The sequence below is a fragment of the Curcuma longa genome, chromosome 3, assembly GCF_044706935.1.
Source record: "Curcuma longa cultivar G26 ecotype Majalengka, Jawa Barat chromosome 3, ITB_CL_G26_1.1, whole genome shotgun sequence".
Taxonomy (NCBI): domain Eukaryota; kingdom Viridiplantae; phylum Streptophyta; class Magnoliopsida; order Zingiberales; family Zingiberaceae; genus Curcuma; species Curcuma longa.
This window is the reverse complement of record NC_133863.1, coordinates 15,651,641-15,670,236: the sequence shown is the minus strand read 5'-3', so window position 1 is coordinate 15,670,236 and position 18,596 is coordinate 15,651,641. Positions and strand designations below refer to the sequence as shown.

The 18,596-nt window shown below is 33.7% G+C and overlaps 2 protein-coding genes across 2 annotated transcripts; both read right to left on the bottom strand.

Moving 5' to 3' along the window:
• Window positions 1-3,319: 3,319 nt before the first annotated feature.
• Window positions 3,320-12,370, bottom strand: LOC141825188 (DNA repair protein recA homolog 2, mitochondrial-like). The gene is made up of 8 exons (XM_074712575.1): window positions 12,214-12,370; window positions 9,235-9,289; window positions 8,496-8,779; window positions 7,743-7,830; window positions 6,350-6,522; window positions 5,141-5,287; window positions 3,891-4,025; window positions 3,320-3,803 (listed from the first exon to the last, which is right to left on the bottom strand). The coding sequence occupies exons 1-8, from the start codon at window positions 12,322-12,324 to the stop codon at window positions 3,483-3,485; spliced, it is 1,314 nt and encodes a 437-aa protein (XP_074568676.1). The 5' UTR covers window positions 12,325-12,370; the 3' UTR covers window positions 3,320-3,482.
• A 416-nt stretch (window positions 12,371-12,786) lies between these two features.
• On the bottom strand, window positions 12,787-13,493 carry LOC141825681 (uncharacterized). The gene is made up of 2 exons (XM_074713067.1): window positions 13,279-13,493; window positions 12,787-13,131 (listed from the first exon to the last, which is right to left on the bottom strand). Exons 1-2 carry the CDS (start codon window positions 13,423-13,425, stop codon window positions 13,012-13,014), a joined length of 267 nt encoding a protein of 88 aa, XP_074569168.1. The 5' UTR covers window positions 13,426-13,493; the 3' UTR covers window positions 12,787-13,011.
• Between the last annotated feature and the right edge of the window lie 5,103 nt (window positions 13,494-18,596).

Genomic DNA, 18,596 nt, shown 5'->3' with positions numbered 1-18,596 from the left:
ATAAGTCTTTATGCCTTCAGTTGGAGCCTTCATACGATTCCCCATATATAAGAAATTCTTAGTTTGATTTATGGTTTGGATTGTAAGGAATCCCTGTGTCATATTGGATACATGGGTAGTAGCACCAGAATCAAGCCACCAAATATTATGAGGAACATCAATCAAATTTGATTCGAAACAAATATAAGTTTTTAATATACCTTTCTTTTCAAATCAAATCTTGCGTTTAAGGCAGTCTTTTTGATAGTGTCATTCTTTCTTACAGAAATAATACTTATCATTATTGTGTTCCTTTTTATCAGTCTGAGAAGCTTTAATAGGCTTTGTCTTTTTCTTAAAACTTTTGATTTTTGCTTTTAATGCTTTAACAATTCCTTAAGTAGTGAGGTTGACGGAATAACTTCCCAAATTCTTAAGCCTATTTTCCTCTTGAATAAGTTTATTTTTCAATTCATTAACATTATTCCACTTTTCCTTAATAGTGTTATAGTTAATTTGAAAAGCATCATCGAGGAGGTAATGAATTCAAAATAAACTAAAGTAAGAAATAGTCAACCACATACATTTCTAAAAACTTTAATCTTGCTACAATATTAGTCATCTCAATAGTATATTCTTACATACTATATGACCCATCAAATTTTATGGTCATGAGTTATGCCATTAATGTACCAACGAGTGAATTATCAGCAGAACAAAAAATATTCTTCCACAAACTTTAAATATTCTTTTACATTTTCTGTTTGTGGAATGCTAGTCTTAATGTTGTTTGCGATAGTCATTCGCATAAACATAAGGCTTAATCTATTATATCGTTCTCATATTTTATATCTGGACTTCTCTTCTTCATTGTTTGAATTAGTAATAACAATGGATTTTTTGTTTAATAGTGCAAAGTCAAGATCTAATACAACTAAATGAAAATTGACTTACTCACTTCATTCAGAGAAATTCAAACAATTAAATGTAGTAACAGAAGAAGCTTGTGAATAAAGAAAAATTACTGTAAATATATACAGATTCAAATAAAATATTAGAATATATTATAATATATCTTTGAGTTAATATTACAATATATTATCAAACATTAAATATCTTCAAACATTATTTAAAAATTAAAAATTTTAATCAAATACATATGTCATCTTTGGATAAACAAAATATATTTGATTTAAGAATTTTAATTTTCTTCGTTTATGTCACTAAGCATAAAAAATTAATTTTTTAAAGAAAATCTATACTTTTAATATCAATGAATCTTATTTATTTATTCTTTTTTAAATAGGTATTTTTGTAAATATAATAAATAAATAATTATTTTATACATGTCAATTAATTATTCTAATTTGGTCACTTTAATGGTCATAAACTATCTTAATTATATATGTCAATTAATTATTTCAGTTTAGTCATTTTGATATCATAAACTATCTTAATTAATATAAAATTATATATATATTAACATAAGCATAAGTCATCTTAATTTAAAAACATGCATGTATATTATAATATTATCAATTAAAGATATTATATATCATTCATGCACCTATTAATTCATAATTAAGTATTAATAAATTTATATACGAAGACATATAGATTTCATAACGAAAGCTCTGATATCACATGTTAATTTTTCATGATTATTATATTTATTTTATAAAATGGATCTTGAAATTTATATATTTTACATATCTGAACTTGATGACAAATGTAATTATTTGGTATATATTAATTTCTCTTTTTGTTCGAAGACACTCAATATTTTTCATAAGAGATCATTATTATATCTTCTATTTATAGACAGAGAGAGGACCAATATATATATATAATTTTATTATTTCTGTACATCCATCATATATCAATTATAATAATTATTATCATTCACATCTATTAATAATAATTATTATTATAATATATAGATGAGTTATATTTAATTAGTAACTTCACAAAGTTACTTTAAGATGAGTTATTCACATTGATTATAATATATTTTATTTTAATTTTAAAATCAATTATTATTATATAATAATAATTATCTAACACACGGATCTTATTATTTCATTAATGTTTAAATAATAAACTATTATGAATACAATTCACACTAAATATTTTAACTACTAAGAATTGATTAGCAATCATCACTTCCATTAAGCTCGTTTAACCTATTTAAACTTACCAATCAATTAATTGAATCAATCAATTATATTGATTGATACAATAAAGGAATTGATTCAGCACACCACTTCACTGATGAACAATATTCCAATACAACTTTTGAGGCATAGTTGAGTTGATTACAATGAAATAGATTTATTGAAGTGGACAAGGATTGAATCTCGACGAAACCGAGATAATGTCCTCCTCCGTCATGATTAACTACAACTTCTCGATTTACCTCCTCATAGATAATCATGAGACCGATCATATAAGACCAATAGAATGACGAGTTCCACTTTTCACTGAAATGTTCCCATCCAACTTCAATTATGTGGTTCAGTAATTTGTTATATTTCTTTTATTTTTGTTATATTATATAAAAAGTTAAATTTTAATATAAGAAATGTTTAAACTTTGTGCTCAATTTAAAACAAATTCAAAATAATCCATAAATTATACCCAAAAAAAAATCCAAATCTCAAATTTTTATACCATATAAAATTATTTTTTAATATTAAAAATCAAGTTAATTTTTTCCGAGACGCTTTGCGTCGCCGGCATCGGAGCCTCTGCCCGCCTTCCTTCGCGGCCGCTGCCACGGCTACTCCTCCTCCTCGTTCCGCTGCATCGCCGCCGACCGCGCCGCCCAACCGGCTGCAAATCTCCAGCGCCTACCTCGCCGCTCATCGCAGATTTGAGATCGACTTCCTCCTCCTCCTCCTCCTCCTCGCTCCGTCCCCCACTGTCTTCGCCTCAAAGACCGCTCCTTCCTCGCCCCCGTCTGCTTCCGGTCGCCCACCCCCTCTTCCCACAGGTGCTGCTGCGTCTACCAAAGAGGGAGCTTTTAGGGATTCAGAGGCTAATGGACTCGATCCCCGGAGGTGGTATCCCTGCAGGTAGCCAATTCGGTCCCACAGAAATTTCTCACTGACCACCAGAATAAATCAAGAAGCGCATATAACAGCCAATTTAGATGTCCAACATCCTTTGATTATGATCACTATTTGAAAAAAAAATTCTTATAAATACACCATAGTTGGGATCGAACTGCCATGTCCCTAGATCACAACCCGAATGTCTTATAAATTTGAAGAAATGCTTTCTAAAATTGCAGAGAACAAAATACAACAATATCTTCATACAGATCAAATTCATATCCCATAAAATTAAAATCCTTTCAACTGCAGAATTAATTACTGGTTATCATATAAATTGATGATCAATTCCTGAAAAGAAAAGAAAGATTCGACATCACTTTTTCACTTCATTGATGAATGGTGAAGACTGTTCGCTCGATCATTTGTCCATGATCAGCGAGTGACTTTTTAGGGTTGCAGAATCTCAGTTTGGCATCCACTTTCTGTTGTCTCATTGAACAATTGATCTCTTAATAGATCGGTAAGGTCGCTCGCCAGGCTGTTATTTGCGGCGAGGTACTTTGCGGCTGCTTGTTGATCTTTGAAATACTCTCCTTGTATCCAATACCCATCTTGTTCCTTTTTGATGAATCTATGCTCGGAGGCGATTTCCAGAAGTTCTTCCTCGCAGCGGAGACCTCTTCCAAATTCTATGCTTAGGTCGGCGCTCTTCATCGCCGGCGCAAGCTTGTTTTTGATGATGTCGATCGATATGTCAATGCCAGTGGCCTGGACAACACCACAATGCTGACTATTAGGGATGAGTAAAAATTCGATTAAATCGAACAAACTGACCGAATTCGGAAAAAAACATACCGTATCATCCTTGTAAAGCAAGCATTTCCTTCTAGCTCTCATTCGCACTGCTGCATAGAATCGCAAGGCAGTTCCGCAGCATGATATATCATCTTGATCTACAAATCCATGCCTCTGACCCAGATTTGCTCTAACCTAAACATTAAATTCACAATCAGATATTGCTTTAAAGAACACCGAAAAGAAGTTGCATATCAAGTTTCTCAGAGTGGATCCAATTTCATGCCTAAAGAACAAGTAAACCTTGTCATAACAAATTATTAACCGAAAAGAAGGCTCTCCAACATTGATAAGGAAATTCATATCAATACTTTCTTCAGAGTATAGCATTACCAAGCACATTAGACAACTATTCTTTCATCAAGCCTAAACCCTAAATCCTAAAATATTTAAATCAACATCAACTGAAACTCTAAACCCTAAACCTTAAAACTTATTAGACTCAGCAACGGTGTTAAAATGTTTAAACCGACGTCAAGTATAGCTCACTAGTCTAAGCTTATAAAACTATAAAAGGTAGATTCAGCCAAACATGAGTTATCTCATAATATATCATTATCTATATTTAAATAAATTTTATCTTATTTTATTGTTATTAACCAAATCTTTTTTGGACTTTTGCTTCCTTATTGGATGGGCTAATTAAAATGTTATATTGTATATAATTATGTTTTTATTATGTCAGCATTCGAATTGGGTCCTTTTATTCCCATAGTATTATGGGTGATATTCCTCTCAAATAAAAGATGAAATTCCTATTCTCTCCTAGTAACTCAGTATAAAAACTCCAAAACCAAACAATTAGACATCCATTGATCATTTTCTCTTTGTATTTCCATTCTTTTTCTTCCGTCTCGAAGAATCAATTCCCGACTTATAAAAACTTATTCTCCCTTTAGTTGATTGGATTGGAGTTTACATCACTCGAAGAATAAAAACAAAAAGAAAGAAGTGATATACTAGAATAAACATTTCACTTCGGGAGATTGTATGCCAAGAATAAAATCTATAACAATAAAAACATAGCATAGTGTAGTTAAAAGTTGCAATATCCTCGATATAATATATTATTGACCTTAGATAACCTGGTAGACTACATAAGATGCTCTCATGCAAAAGAAAAGAAAAGAAAAGAAAAACATCAATGCAAAAGGTGAAAAAAATGTATATATACTGATGGCTCATGTTCATCTTTTTCCAAGACAACTTTTAGGAATACAATTGCTGGACTAGTGAGATTTCATATGTACCTGATTAACAAAAATGATGAGGGTTTCCGACCGACATAAAGAATAATGAATCTTTCGGAGTGCTCGAGTCATCAACCTAGATTGCACATCATGACAATACATGTCTATTGTAGAATCAATTTCACATTTGGGAATAAGGGCTGCCACCTATCACATTGATAACAATGTCAGTAGAAAAGTCACCGCTAAGATGTATTAGCCGATAATATAGCAATTAGCACCTCAGAACATGCTGATTAGATTAGAATATGACATACACACCATAAAATTTTGCAACTAGATTGGTAATGTTAATTAAAATCTGTATTCTCCATTTGACAATGTTCCACTTTACAATATTTTTTTCCTCTAAAAAATTAGATGCCTGTGTTAAACATATAGTTATGCAAGGTAAAGGAAATGCATAGTCCCAAATAAACATTTTTCTTTTTGAAGGCTCAAAAGAAAGAATCTCAGCCAAATAAAGTAAAAATAGGCTCATTCTGTGCTTATCAGATCATGAACTATCAATCTCAAATCCAAATTGAATTTCTCAAGATATGAGTTTACTATGCATTGGAGGTTATTCAGTACAAGTATATGATGCTTAAAAAAAAATCAATAAGGAGTTACAAAAACATAAACTAAAAAAGCTATTTCAATTATGCTGATCAGGTCAAGTGGCAATAAGAGTAGTGAGTTTCTCATTCAGAGATTTCAGATTAACCATATCCCTAGATACAAGTACTTTCTCTATATAATATTCCAGGTAGAACTTCAAATAATCACTAACGAACACCTCTATAGTTCAAGCAAAATTATCTCAATTCAAAGATGTCCTACCAGAGTCAAAAAGAAGACACAATTTACTTTCTGCTGCATAGATCTTTTTCTCAACATTGAAAGTTGTTTTTAGGGGAAAAAAGTATTATGGAGATGAGATGCGAAAGTACTAATAATTCATACAATCAACAAGTTCATTCTAAAATGTTCAATGCATGCTGATGAAAGACCAAGAAGAGTGATTTATTAAAATAAAATAACAATGAACCATAATATGATGGATGGGAGATACGAGGATAAAGAAGAAATGAGAAATAAACAAATTATAATTATGCCTTCCTCCTGAAAAATGCTTACTTCAAAGTTTTATCAACTAATGTGGAAAAAAGTAGAAGATTTACAAAACATATAGCAATGAATAATGTCTTTAGGGCTATAAGTGCATACGCTATCCACCACGATAACATCTATAGATCCACTATTTACGAGTGTATTCACTATGCTTAGTGAATTTTCAGCACATTCAGCTCTTGAAATCAGAAGATTGCCTATATTTACACCTATCCTTTCTGCTAAAGCGAGATCCAACACATTCTCTATATCAAGATAAGCACAACATCCTGCAAAAAAAAAAAAAAAAAAAGAACAATAATGTTCAACAGACAGAAAACTGAACATGATATCAAAAGATAGAATGAATGTAAAACAATAAAACACAAATGCAAGAGACCAATGTTATTTGATTTAAAAAATGATATCATAAGGCACATCCACCAAAGTAAAAATAACCAAATGTGAAAACAACTTAGTCTTCTTTAAGATAGAATGCTATATAAAGCAAAACTAGTGACAAGGTGGGACGTCCCTCTCACATCTCTGTTCAACAAACACTTCTCTAAACAGCTTGCAATTGTTAATTATCCTCATCATTTCTGATCTAGCCATGTCTTTCTAGCTACTTGGGGTTGGATTGTACGCTATGTCACTAATGATATTCAAATTAACTAAATAATTTTTTATTACTATATGTTTTTTTGTCTCCCACTACTACTTATAATTTCCACTTTAATAGATTCAATTCTTCTACCTACCTGCCTATATATATATATTAAACATGTCCCTACCATATTTTGTTCCATTTTCTCATTTATTGGAGAGATTTGATTGCTTTTGCATATTAATAAAAACTGCACTTCATGCTGGAAGTTTCCAGGAGTACTAGAGGCAAAACTCAAGAAGGGATACATTGCAAGGTCAGTTCAAAGTGAAAAGATTAAAAGATAGCTAACGCTCAGCACTGGTTACTTTTGATCAGTGGTCCTCTTTAAAATTGTGTTCCATTTTTTGACTAATGGTATTATAGCCACACCAAGGAAAATTTATGGTTTCAAACTAGATCCAACTGATAAATAGAACCCATAAGTACTGGTTGTCTAGATAATGATGTTGAGCTAGTTTTCAGGGGAGATAATGGAATCTAATAATGATTCCTTAAAATTACTTGAAAACTAGGCTCTATTTATGAATTCAGCACAACGTATGGAAGCCTCATTATTTAGGATTGGATGCATGAAATCTTATCCCTCTATCGAATCTTGTCACTTGTGGGTGACAACCTCTCCTCGTCCTTCTAGTTGGATAGCATGAATAATTACTTTCTATAGATCAAGATCATCGTTATGTTGCAACAATACTTTGTGGTATACAATTGTGCATTCACATAGCTTGTGCTGGCAAAATTTGGCACTGTGTTGAATAAACAGAAAACAAAGAAAAAAAGGTCTATTTAGTGTTGAAGATGTAGGTTTCTATGATTATAATATAAAACAAAGTAAAGAACCTCCAAGCTTTTGAGCTTCCTTTATAATGTGAAGAGCGAGTGTAGTTTTTCCAGAGGATTCTTTCCCATAAATCTCAACCATTCTTCCCTGCAAATTCGTGGACACATCAAGAAATATGGTTCAGTTGGCTTGTGATGACAAAATATATTACTAGCAAGGGAAAGATTTGAAGAGAAATAATATTGCATTGTCAATAAAAAGCTTCTAAGTACCTAAATTAGATACGGATGGCATGTAGGGCATCCATCATGCATATCAAGAAATAAGCAATTTTCTAAAGAGAGCCAAAAGTACTCTTGCAGAAGATTAAATAATATGTCATCTTTGAAGTCCAATATATGAACACTCTTGAATTATTTTCTTAACATACAAGTTTCACATCATCACTCTAGTGTCATATCAAACATATCTTGAAAGAAAAATATCTTTGGATAAGTGTTTGACTGTTACAAGAAAACAGATCCAAACTTGGAAATTGTGAGTGGAAATGTTAAAGTTCCAGTTAAAGTGCAAACATCTAATATCATAGTTTAATCAACTTCATTATCTCATCAATTTCCATGTACCTAAATTGTACCATTTCAATCACAAAAAGGGAAACAACACATATCACAAATGCTAGAAGTTTGCCTAAGAACCTATACCATAAGCTTCAAATGAATGACTGTATCTATAAAATACAACTCAAATCAATAGATAAAAAGAAAAAATGGCTACCAAATTGTCTAAATGTCCACTGAAGTAGTGATCACCTTGGGCAAACCTCCAATGCCAAGGGCCAGATCAAGCTTTAGAGAACCAGTTGAGATTACTGGAATCTGCCGTGAGTGGTAGAAACGGCCTAATGATAAATTTGATTCTTTATCAAAATCGCTTGCTAGCTGACATAGTGCAAGATCGAGCGACGACTGTTTGTCCAGAACACTTCTATCATCAAATGGATGATCCCTTTCATATTCAAGTGGCGAGAACTGTTTGTCCAGAACACTTCTATCCTCAAATGGGTGATCCCTTTCATATTCAAGTAGCGATTCAACTGCATACTGAAACTTTGAATGAGTATAATTTTGGATATGTACCAATATATGTTATGAATTCAAATGAAACACTATTTGCAGTGCAATGTTTTAACCAACCAATATGAAATGCATGTCATATTGCTCATATTAACAATTCATACATAGCCAGAATGTAACGAAAGAAGATAATTTGTGGCAACAAAATACTTTTAAAAAAAACATTGAACATGCAAGGGATGGAAAGTCCTATTTGTGCATCACTTAGTGGATCGATTATACTCCATTTCTATAAAGTCGCAATTCAAATTTAATCTTATTAGACCAAGCGGGAGGGGTTAAACCAATAGACCATAAATATAAATAGATCTCTCCTAATATCTAAGATTTTGAAATATCATCGCTCAATCAAAGCTTCAAATATCACCAAGAAATTTTCAAAATGAATAATCAAAATAAATCCATGATAACATACCTGTAGAAGATAAATAATAACGGCTTATCCAAACCCTTCCTATGCTTCTTCCATTCTACTAGATCATAAAAAATAATCAAAATAAATTATCATATGAAAACATTGTAAAAGAAGCTTCCTCAATAAACACAAAGCTGAAGGTGTTCGACAAAGAAACAATATATAGACTTCTAATCTCTAGCTACAAATTTAGAAGTTGTTTTTTCAAAGTTTAAAATGAATTGGTGCTCTAGAAGAAAATCAAAGTATTAATGCAATCAATTATTCAAAGCAATAACAATTTTTTGCGTATATAAGATGTGCGTGTGTGTGTGTGAGAGAGAGAGAGAGAGAGAATGCTCTTAGTTATCATAAAAACAATATATCACATATTAGATTTAACCCCATATTTTTTGACATATGATGTTATATATCATTATTTTTAAAGCATATATATCACATATTATATATTATCATTTTTCCATAAAGCTTTGAGAAAGAGTAATAGAAAAAAGATTAAGGAAAGAGACCACGGTAACCGAAAATTAATTTGGGTTCAAGCCTAGAAGGTCGACAATAGAAATTATACATTTTCTCAGATAATTAATTGAAAAGCATCAGGAACAAAAACAATATCTACACATAGTATTCATTGACTTAGAAAAATTTATGATGGAGTCCCAAGAAAAATTATATAAATAATTTTAGAAAAAAGAGGTGTTAGTATAGCGTGTATTAAACTAATTAAAGATATATATGAGGATGTAACAACCAAAGTGAAGACTTCAAGCGGATTAACTGAAACATTTCCAATAAAGATAAGGTTACATCAAGGATCAACTCTAAATCTCTATCTTTTTACACTAATCATGGACGAATTCACTGAACACATTCAAGCCACAATACTTTGGTATATGAGTAAATGCTAAACTAGAATCTTGGCAAGAAACACTAAAAATGAAAAGTTTTAAAAACAAAATATATAGAATTTAACTTTAGCAATATTAGACGTAATAAGACAATTGTTAAGATAGGAAACAACGAGTTGTCTGGAACTAAGAACTTTAAGTATTTAGGATCATTTTTACAAGATGATGGAGGGATTAAGAGAAATATCTTACATGAAATACAAACAACATGGTTGAAATGGAAGAAAGCGTCAGGTGTTTTATGTGATCATAAAGTACCTCTAAAACTTAAAAGGAAATTCTACCAAACGGCGATTAGACTGCTATGTTATATGGCGCTAAATGTTGGCATATGACTTAAACACATGAGCAGAAGATGAGACTTGCAGAGATGAGGATGTTAAAGTAAATATGTGGACATATGAGAATAGATAGAATAAGTAAATATGTGGACATATCGAGGAGTTCGGCTCGATAGATAGAATAAGAAATGAGACCGTTAGAGAGAGAGTCGATGTTGCATCTATCGAGAGAAAACTCTAAAAGACACGATTAGGATGGTACGGGTATCTATTTAAACGACAAACAAATGTTCCAATTAGGTGATGTAAAACTATGACAAATACATATATCAAACAGGGAAGACAAAAAAAGACTTAGTCAGCAACAATAAAACAAGATAAAATTTATTTAAGTATAGATGAAAGGAATAGAGCTCAATGGCGTAGAAAGATCCATATAGCCGACCCCACCTAGTGGGACAAAGCTTGGTTGTTGTTCTTGTTGTATATGCATGCATATAAACCACGTATGCATGGGTGTATATGAGTTATGCAATATCTTGTCCATATACACCTTCATATGCTTATCATAAATTTGAGGACAAATTTTATCACTCATTTTCTCACATATTAATGAACCACTATCCCACAGCTCATGCAGTGAGGCAATTCAAAAAAATGTAAATAGATGAAAATAATTTCATGGGAAAAATAAATAGGAGCAGTTTTAGCTAAAATATTTAGCTACATAGTTTTACATTGATATTTCCACTTACATGGCTGATTTTTCTGGTGGTGGCAAACAAAACCAGTAGCAGGAAAAAATAGATAAATACCATTGCAATGAGTTATGTGATCATACCACTATCACCTAATTCCAGAAAATATAGCAAAAGCGTTCAAATTTGTTACATCCATAATCTATGATAACAAAGACTGGAGCAGTAAGCAATGGTGATCTTTGCTTAGCTACTCAGCCGGGCTAGTTTACTAAAATGGTGTTGGAACTCAAAGAAGCCGTCTCCACCAATGCAAACATTGATTGTGTTCATTGCACTAATATATGAGAATAGAAACCAAATATTGATAGTTATAAGCCTATAACAAACCACAAAAAGTTTGTTAAAGAAAAAAATGAAACATGAGAATTCATGGATCATAATTACTACATAGGAAATTTAAGATTGGATAAAACATTCAATACTCAAACTGCATATTGGAATTCAGTAGTAACATCATAGCGACAAGTGAAATCATAGATGTCGTTGATTAATCAAAAACTTGATTACAAGTTTGGAAGCTAATGCACTTTTAAAAGTTTAAACTTGACGCTGAAAACAAATAAGACGTCAAAAAACGATAAGAGGTTTTTGGGATATTTCCAAAACAACGTCTAAACATCAAGGAACAAAGCACATAAGATTTAGTAAAAGTTTAATACGACAAAAAGAGTTGCAGGAAGAGGAATATGGCAATGCCATTTCTCGAGCATAAGTAGTGATGAACATACACGGTGATGATACATGAGCAGAAAGTAAACTTAAATCGCAGATAGTTGGACGCAACTTGTAAGGAATGAAAAAAATTCAAACTTTATAACCTAGGAAGTGTGTGAGTGACAATTTCCAATCAACAACACGGAGTTCTCAGCCGGCTACTTGCCGACCAACTGAGGTGCAAAGAAAACGATCCAAAAGAGTGATCTCGTCTTTCACAATAGTTCTTCGTAATCGTCTACATAAGCGCCTTATTCTGTTTTCCGTGCAAAAGATAACCTAATACGGGAGAAAGAGGTAAATAAAAGATGGCACCTGGGGAAGCGACCGGAGACGAGGGCAAAGAGGTGGATGTCCGGAGGCGCCGACGGAAGCGATGTGCCGTCGCAAGAGCGCAGAGGAGAGCGAGCAGAGAGCGCCTCGCATGGCAGAAACTCGAAGAAGGGAGTTTGGGCGGCACTTTTACTCTTGCTTCGACCGATCTCGAGGGTCAGCGAGGGTTTAGGCAATTTCCTTCGTGACTATAATAAAAAGCTTGAGCTAGTCAATTTACTCGAGCTCGAGCTCGACTCAAGTTCGATAAAATTTTTAATAAATAAAAATTTATTTAGCTCGGCTATAAATTATATTAATGACTTAAATAATATTTAATAAAATTAAATTCTTGACCGTTGTCCACGAAGCTCAAGGTCATAACTTAAGTTAGTTATGACGGAGTAAAGTTGTAGAAGAGAGATTATATCCACTTTCATCGTAGTCAATTATAATTTTTTGATTTTCCTCCTTATAAATGGTTATGATACTGATCATGTAAAACCGTTGGTGTGATGAATTTCACTTTTTACAGATGAAGTAAAAAATTTCTATTAAATCTCATATTTTTTAAAATGGATTAGAAAAAGTTATTAAACCCCTTGTATTTAATTATATTGCTCTAGTACATGACTACATGGTCACTAAGACATTACAAAAGTTTCTTTTTCCTTTTCAGTCCTCTAAATTTCGCAAACAATAAATCACACCTTATAATTACAAAAGCATCTTTATGAATAATGTGGTTCTCCATAGTTTTTCAGCCTTCACATGCGTCTTTTACCAATCACCCTTGTAACTTCATAATATTTCAAAAAGGAGGAGGAGGACCATAAGGCCTTGGACCCGCCCCGAAGAAGGGCCCACAGCATTCCTGAAGTAAACAGCAGCAGCACAGGAAGTAAAAACTGCAATCAAACAGAAAATAAATCAGAAATAAATTACATAAGCCTTTTTTTTTAACCGGTTTTTCTTTATCGATCCGACCGAACCGATTCGGTCCTCGAGTGTGTAGTGGACATGGTCGGTGTTTACAGTGTTGTGTAGTGAAGGAGGTGTTTACTAGGACCATGAGGGTAGGAAGCCACCAAAACCTGGCCCCCAAAATGGGCCCCCTGGTGGTGCTGGGGCCCAGCCTGGAAAAGGGCCCCCAGGGAGAGGAGCCCACCCTGGCCCAGGAGGCCCTCCAGGCCCTCCAGGTCCTCCAGGTCCCATGAAGGAGGTGAAAGACTGGAACACTGAACGATATCGAACGAAACAAGAGAGGAGGAAAGGAAGAAGTTATCTCGTGTTGGGTGTGTTTTGATGGATGGCGAGTGGATGGGGTTTATAAAGCCATGAAGAAGGGGAGAGGGTTCAACTAATTTTGGCAAAAGGCAATGCAACTTCCTTTCTTCCCTAACGGTCAACCTTCAACTACTCTTCTTCTTCACACTTTTGACATTTGTGTCACAAGGTCAATTTCTCCTTTCGAAATTTTCCTACGCAGCCATCAAATCCCGCACTTGATTCAGCTCCCAAAAGCAACACTAAGGCACATATGACTAACAAAGTCACAAGCAAATAATACTCAATGTACAGAAAACTTTTCAACCTTTATTATTCATAATAATTAGAAAGAAATACAAGTAAAACCTTACATATTTGTTCATCCTCTTGCCATTGTCCAACCTTGCCTATTTATAATGCATAGGCAGCGGTTGGCTCGGCGATTATATGATAGTTTTACCAATCTACTCTTTCTTACATGTACAAAATTGTTTGTCCACATTACTTTATTATTTTGGCACCATGCCAAATGTCATGCTGCACAATGCACATCATGCATGGCCCAAGCCCGGAACCACGAACATAGGCAAAACAACCCACTTGCCGCTCTATTAGTTATGCTGCATGGCATGCGCCCCATCGCATGTTCTCACTCACAATTTCTTATAAGCTTGCTTGGCTAAATGCTAAGACTCAACACGTTCAATCGTCGCATCTGCTTGCCATAATCCAAGTATATACCTCTTGCTTGACTTGGGCTTGGGCAGCCCCCTGCACGCTACCACAAATCTTGTCGTTGTTTGGCATGCATTGCACACATGTCCAATAGGCTAGATCAAAGGAGCAACACACTCATCCTTATGTCCAGTCGTGCCATCAAGTTAGGGGGCTACCAATTTACCACATGAGAGCAAGGTTAGGACATCGGTTTAAAGACCGAAAACTAAATCATTTATAGAGGTTTTTCACATGAGGAAGCAACCATGTTGTTAGTTGAGCTTGCAAAGATAAGATAACCAAACAAATTAATTTACATACCATTTGGGTTCAACTCGTGTTAGCTCATTTATAACCCTAGTCCGATAGAAATCTAGGTAGACAAAATTTAGCAAGTGTTTTTTATCGATGTTTATGGTGCGATCTTACTTGCTTTCTATGTTGTGAAACTTATAACAAATTTGTTTCTTATAATTATTTAAAGTTAACATAATGGAGAGTCGATAAGTTTTTTCATTTACCAAACATGAAATCAACCAAAAGGATGGATTCACAATCCATCAACCGATTAGTTTTTTGTGAGAAAAAAACAATATTCCAACCGATTGAGCTTAATTAAGAGGACATATAACATGTTTAAAGAAGCTAGAAAGTATAAGATGTTCGAACATTAACATAATTAGCTAGTCGAACCCGTGGTTTTGTTTCGAAAAACAATCGAACTTCGAACATAGTTTTTCGAGTTGTACTATAGTTTAATCGATCCTATCGAGTAGCCCATGAATTGAGAAGAAGATCAACAATAAAGCATCGAACGATCTCTCAATTCGATTCGATCAACATCACTTTTTTTCCCCTTGGTCTAAAGTTGATGTGCTAAAAAGAAGCTCCCTAAGTCTCAAAGATTCGCATGCACTTCCTAATTTTTATATTTATACCATTTTTGTTTTTCAAAATTTCATTTTTCCCCTTGTACTTTATTTACCTTTCCATTCCACCTCCGAAAAAATCACACAGGCATATTTTTAAATTATAAAAATTAAAAATTAAAATTAAATTATGAGTAAAATAAAAAAAATGCTACTATAATTGTAAATTTACATATTAAATTGGGGAGGAAAAAAAATCGTAACTAAAATGGAGAATGAAATTCTCCTTTTATTCTCTTTTCTCTTCCTCATAAACATAATAAAATCAGTGTCCTTATTAACCATTTGTCTTTGTTAAGGCGTATTCTCAAAAGATCTATATCTACTACCGTGACAATGAGGGTGTAATTTGATAATACACCAATTTAACCACTATTAGTAAATAAAATAATTTCTTTCACTTCTAAATCTCAAATAATTCAATTGAGTCAATACACAGTCATTTCTTTAATATGCCCTCCTCTTCTAAGTTTATAGCTTTCACAGTAATTTTATCAATGCTACCCATCAAATAAAAGACTTAGTCGGGAAAACTATCTAATTCTTAGGAAAGGATCACCCAAAGCACCATTGTTCTTCAATGTGCAATCATAATTTCGTAAGGAACCTCTATAATCTTGAGAATTAATTTTAGAATTCTATAAGGAGTTCCTTGATATAATTCTAATTCAAAAAAATGATAAATCTCAGTTAGCCTCATTGACTATCCCTTGAGTGATCGGCCCGGCCCCACGGAAGTTTCCCACCGGCCATCAGGGTAAATCGGGAAGTGCACGCAGCGGTCAGCCCAGACGTCTAGCATCCTTTGATTGCACTCCCCATTTGGAAGAAAATTTCTATAAATACGTCGCAGTTGGAGATCGAATTGCAGGTGCCTGGGTGACAACCTGAATGTTCTACTGCGGTACCATTACCCCGGGGAGTCGTAGAATCAAACTTCACAATCATTCCGATCGATACCCCAAATATAAGTATAATGCTTTAAGGGAACTCGATTGTGCCATATCGAAAAGGAAGGAAGATTAAAATATGTTTAGAACCCTAAAAAAAAAAAAAGTGGAGAATGAAGTTGATGATGCATGCTTTTTGACATTGCCTTTTCTTTTTCTTGCTTTTGCCCATCTTTTCCTCTCGCTTTGTGTTTGCTTGTTCAATCTCGAGTTTAGTTGTCTTTTGTCGTAACGTGTGATGTGAAATGTTGTGGGATAAACTAATTCCATTTGGAACCATTATCGTAGTAAGATGTCAATAATAGAATAGAAAGGCATTTTTCAGAAAGTTTCGCGAAAACTTTATCTTAAAATACCGAACAAAACTAGCACGAGAGGGGGTAGATGTGCTACCTCAATGGCTTCCTAGAATTAGTTTCACAGATATAGAAGGAATGTTCATTTAGGTACACAGGTGTTAGACACATGACGAAATCGATCCCAGATTATCACCTTCTGGAATTAACCCCTGGCCATTACGTCAATAATACCATACGTCTACTGTATGTGCTACGTCCTAAGAACAATTACTCACTTTTACAATCTTTTACAACATTTATTCTATAAATTTCTAATTTTTGTATTTGATGGTCTCAAAGTTACTCCCAAACATTGGTCCTTATTTCTCCACCGACCATTTCCTTTTCCTGAGCACTCTTGACTCGTCAGTCTCATATCCTGAGCAACATCTCGTTTAGACTCGAGATATACTCTCTCGAGTACTCGGCCTTCGTCCTACACCATCCCACTCAAATTCAGACAGTTATAGTACTTGGAATAGTCATTCGAGGTTTGTTTTCCTGAGCACTCAGTGTTTCATATAGGGATTTCCAACAACTCTTAATGACTCGATGACCTCTAATAACCTGGCATAAGGCAACACTTGTCAACGGCCCGACAATGTTGGTATATTATCTAACGGCTGCCCTTTTCGGCTTCCCAACAATCCGACAATGTCAGGTACTACATAAAGATTCTCTTCCATCAGATATAAAAGGATCAACGAATGTAAGTGTAAAGGAGATGATTTTCTTTATTACACACAGAAACAACTCTTCTCCATTGAACATCTTTTTTTCTCTCTCTTTCGCGCTTTCGTGAGCTCTATCCTTCAGCCCGTCACTGACTTTATCGTCGAAGGGTCGAGCTAGCAACACCTATCCCCCACTGATGCACTTTGACTTGTAGACCACTAGGAGCACGCCGGATGAGTTTTCACCCTTAAGGCGAAGGGAGAGGAGGAACTCGAATGGACGAAAAAGGACACCATCAGTATTGTTCGGCAATTCCCCAAAAACTCATAATGAAAGCTCGAATTGCTAAAGAAGTTTTTCTCATTGTTATATATGGCTTTACGCAAGGAGACAATTCTAAACCCTAAAATGCATACCTCTTCGAGTTTATACTTTCAAAGTCCCACCATATATTTTATATAGTTGAGTTGGTTACTATGGGGCAGTTTTGCTGCAATGAGTAAGGATTGAATCTCGACAAAGCTGAGGCAATGTACTCTCCTGTAATGGTCAACTGTAACTTTTTGATTTACCTCATTATAGATGATCGTGAGATCGATCATATGAGATCGCTGGAATGATGAATTATATATTTTGCTGTGGTGCCAACAGGAGGTTCCATCAACCCGCCCGGCACTACTAGTCATAACAAAGAAAAGACTGAGCTTTCCAAGAAAAAAAAAGGTATACTAAAAAAAATGAACAGTGGAATTGACTATCTCTGAGGGTGACCGAAATATCGTCGATATAAATCAATTTAGTTTGGACAAATTAGCACGGCAGACAACTCTTGTTTTTCTTTTATGATTCAAAAAGATTAATCGTTAGCACAAATATACACATTCATAAAAAAGTATAAGATAAAACATAAAATTATTTTATTTGATGATCCAACTTAATTCAATCTCGTCAACCGCACATACTATTCGAATCAAGGAGGTTAATTCGGATGGATCGGATATACTGGGGTTGGACCAAAATAAGGATATTATTAAAAAAGTTCATTTTGAATCTGACTTAAATTCCAACTTAATTTGAAAATTATAAATCTGAACCCAATAACTTGACCGACCAATTAAAAAATTGTTATTCATTTCTATCTCAATATTTCATCATATCGTATTAACTTTTTACTCATGATATACCTAAAATATCTTAATTTTTAAAATAAAATTTAATTTAATCTTAAAATAATTTTTTCATCCTAGATTAAAGTTAAACCGGATTAAGTCAAATCCGACCTGATAAAAAAAATTCAAGTTCAATTCTATATGACTCGAATCTTAAAACCTTGAATCCTGTCACTCTAGCGGTCTTACGCGGTCGGTCCCATGATCATATGCAAGGAGGTAAATCAAGAAATTACAGTTAACCATGATGAAAGAAGGCATTATTTTAGTTTCGTCGAGATTCGAACTTTTATCTATTTATGTAACTCTGTTCCATCATAACAAACTCAGTTATGACCC

Bases quoted from the DNA above. Each gene is read 5' to 3' on its own strand.
- LOC141825188 (XM_074712575.1), bottom strand. From the start codon at position 12,324: ATGCGAGGCGCTCTCTGCTCGCTCTCCTCTGCGCTCTTGCGACGGCAC. The intron at 4,026-5,140 runs GTACATATGAAA...TTTAATGTTTAG, and splicing joins TCATCATTTTTGTTAATCAG to GTTAGAGCAAATCTGGGTCA. The intron at 3,804-3,890 runs GTATGTTTTTTT...GGTGTTGTCCAG, and splicing joins TGCTTTACAAGGATGATACG to GCCACTGGCATTGACATATC.
- LOC141825681 (XM_074713067.1), bottom strand. From the start codon at position 13,425: ATGGGACCTGGAGGACCTGGAGGGCCTGGAGGGCCTCCTGGGCCAGGG. The intron at 13,132-13,278 runs TCCTAGTAAACA...TGATTTATTTTC, and splicing joins GTGGCTTCCTACCCTCATGG to TGTTTGATTGCAGTTTTTAC.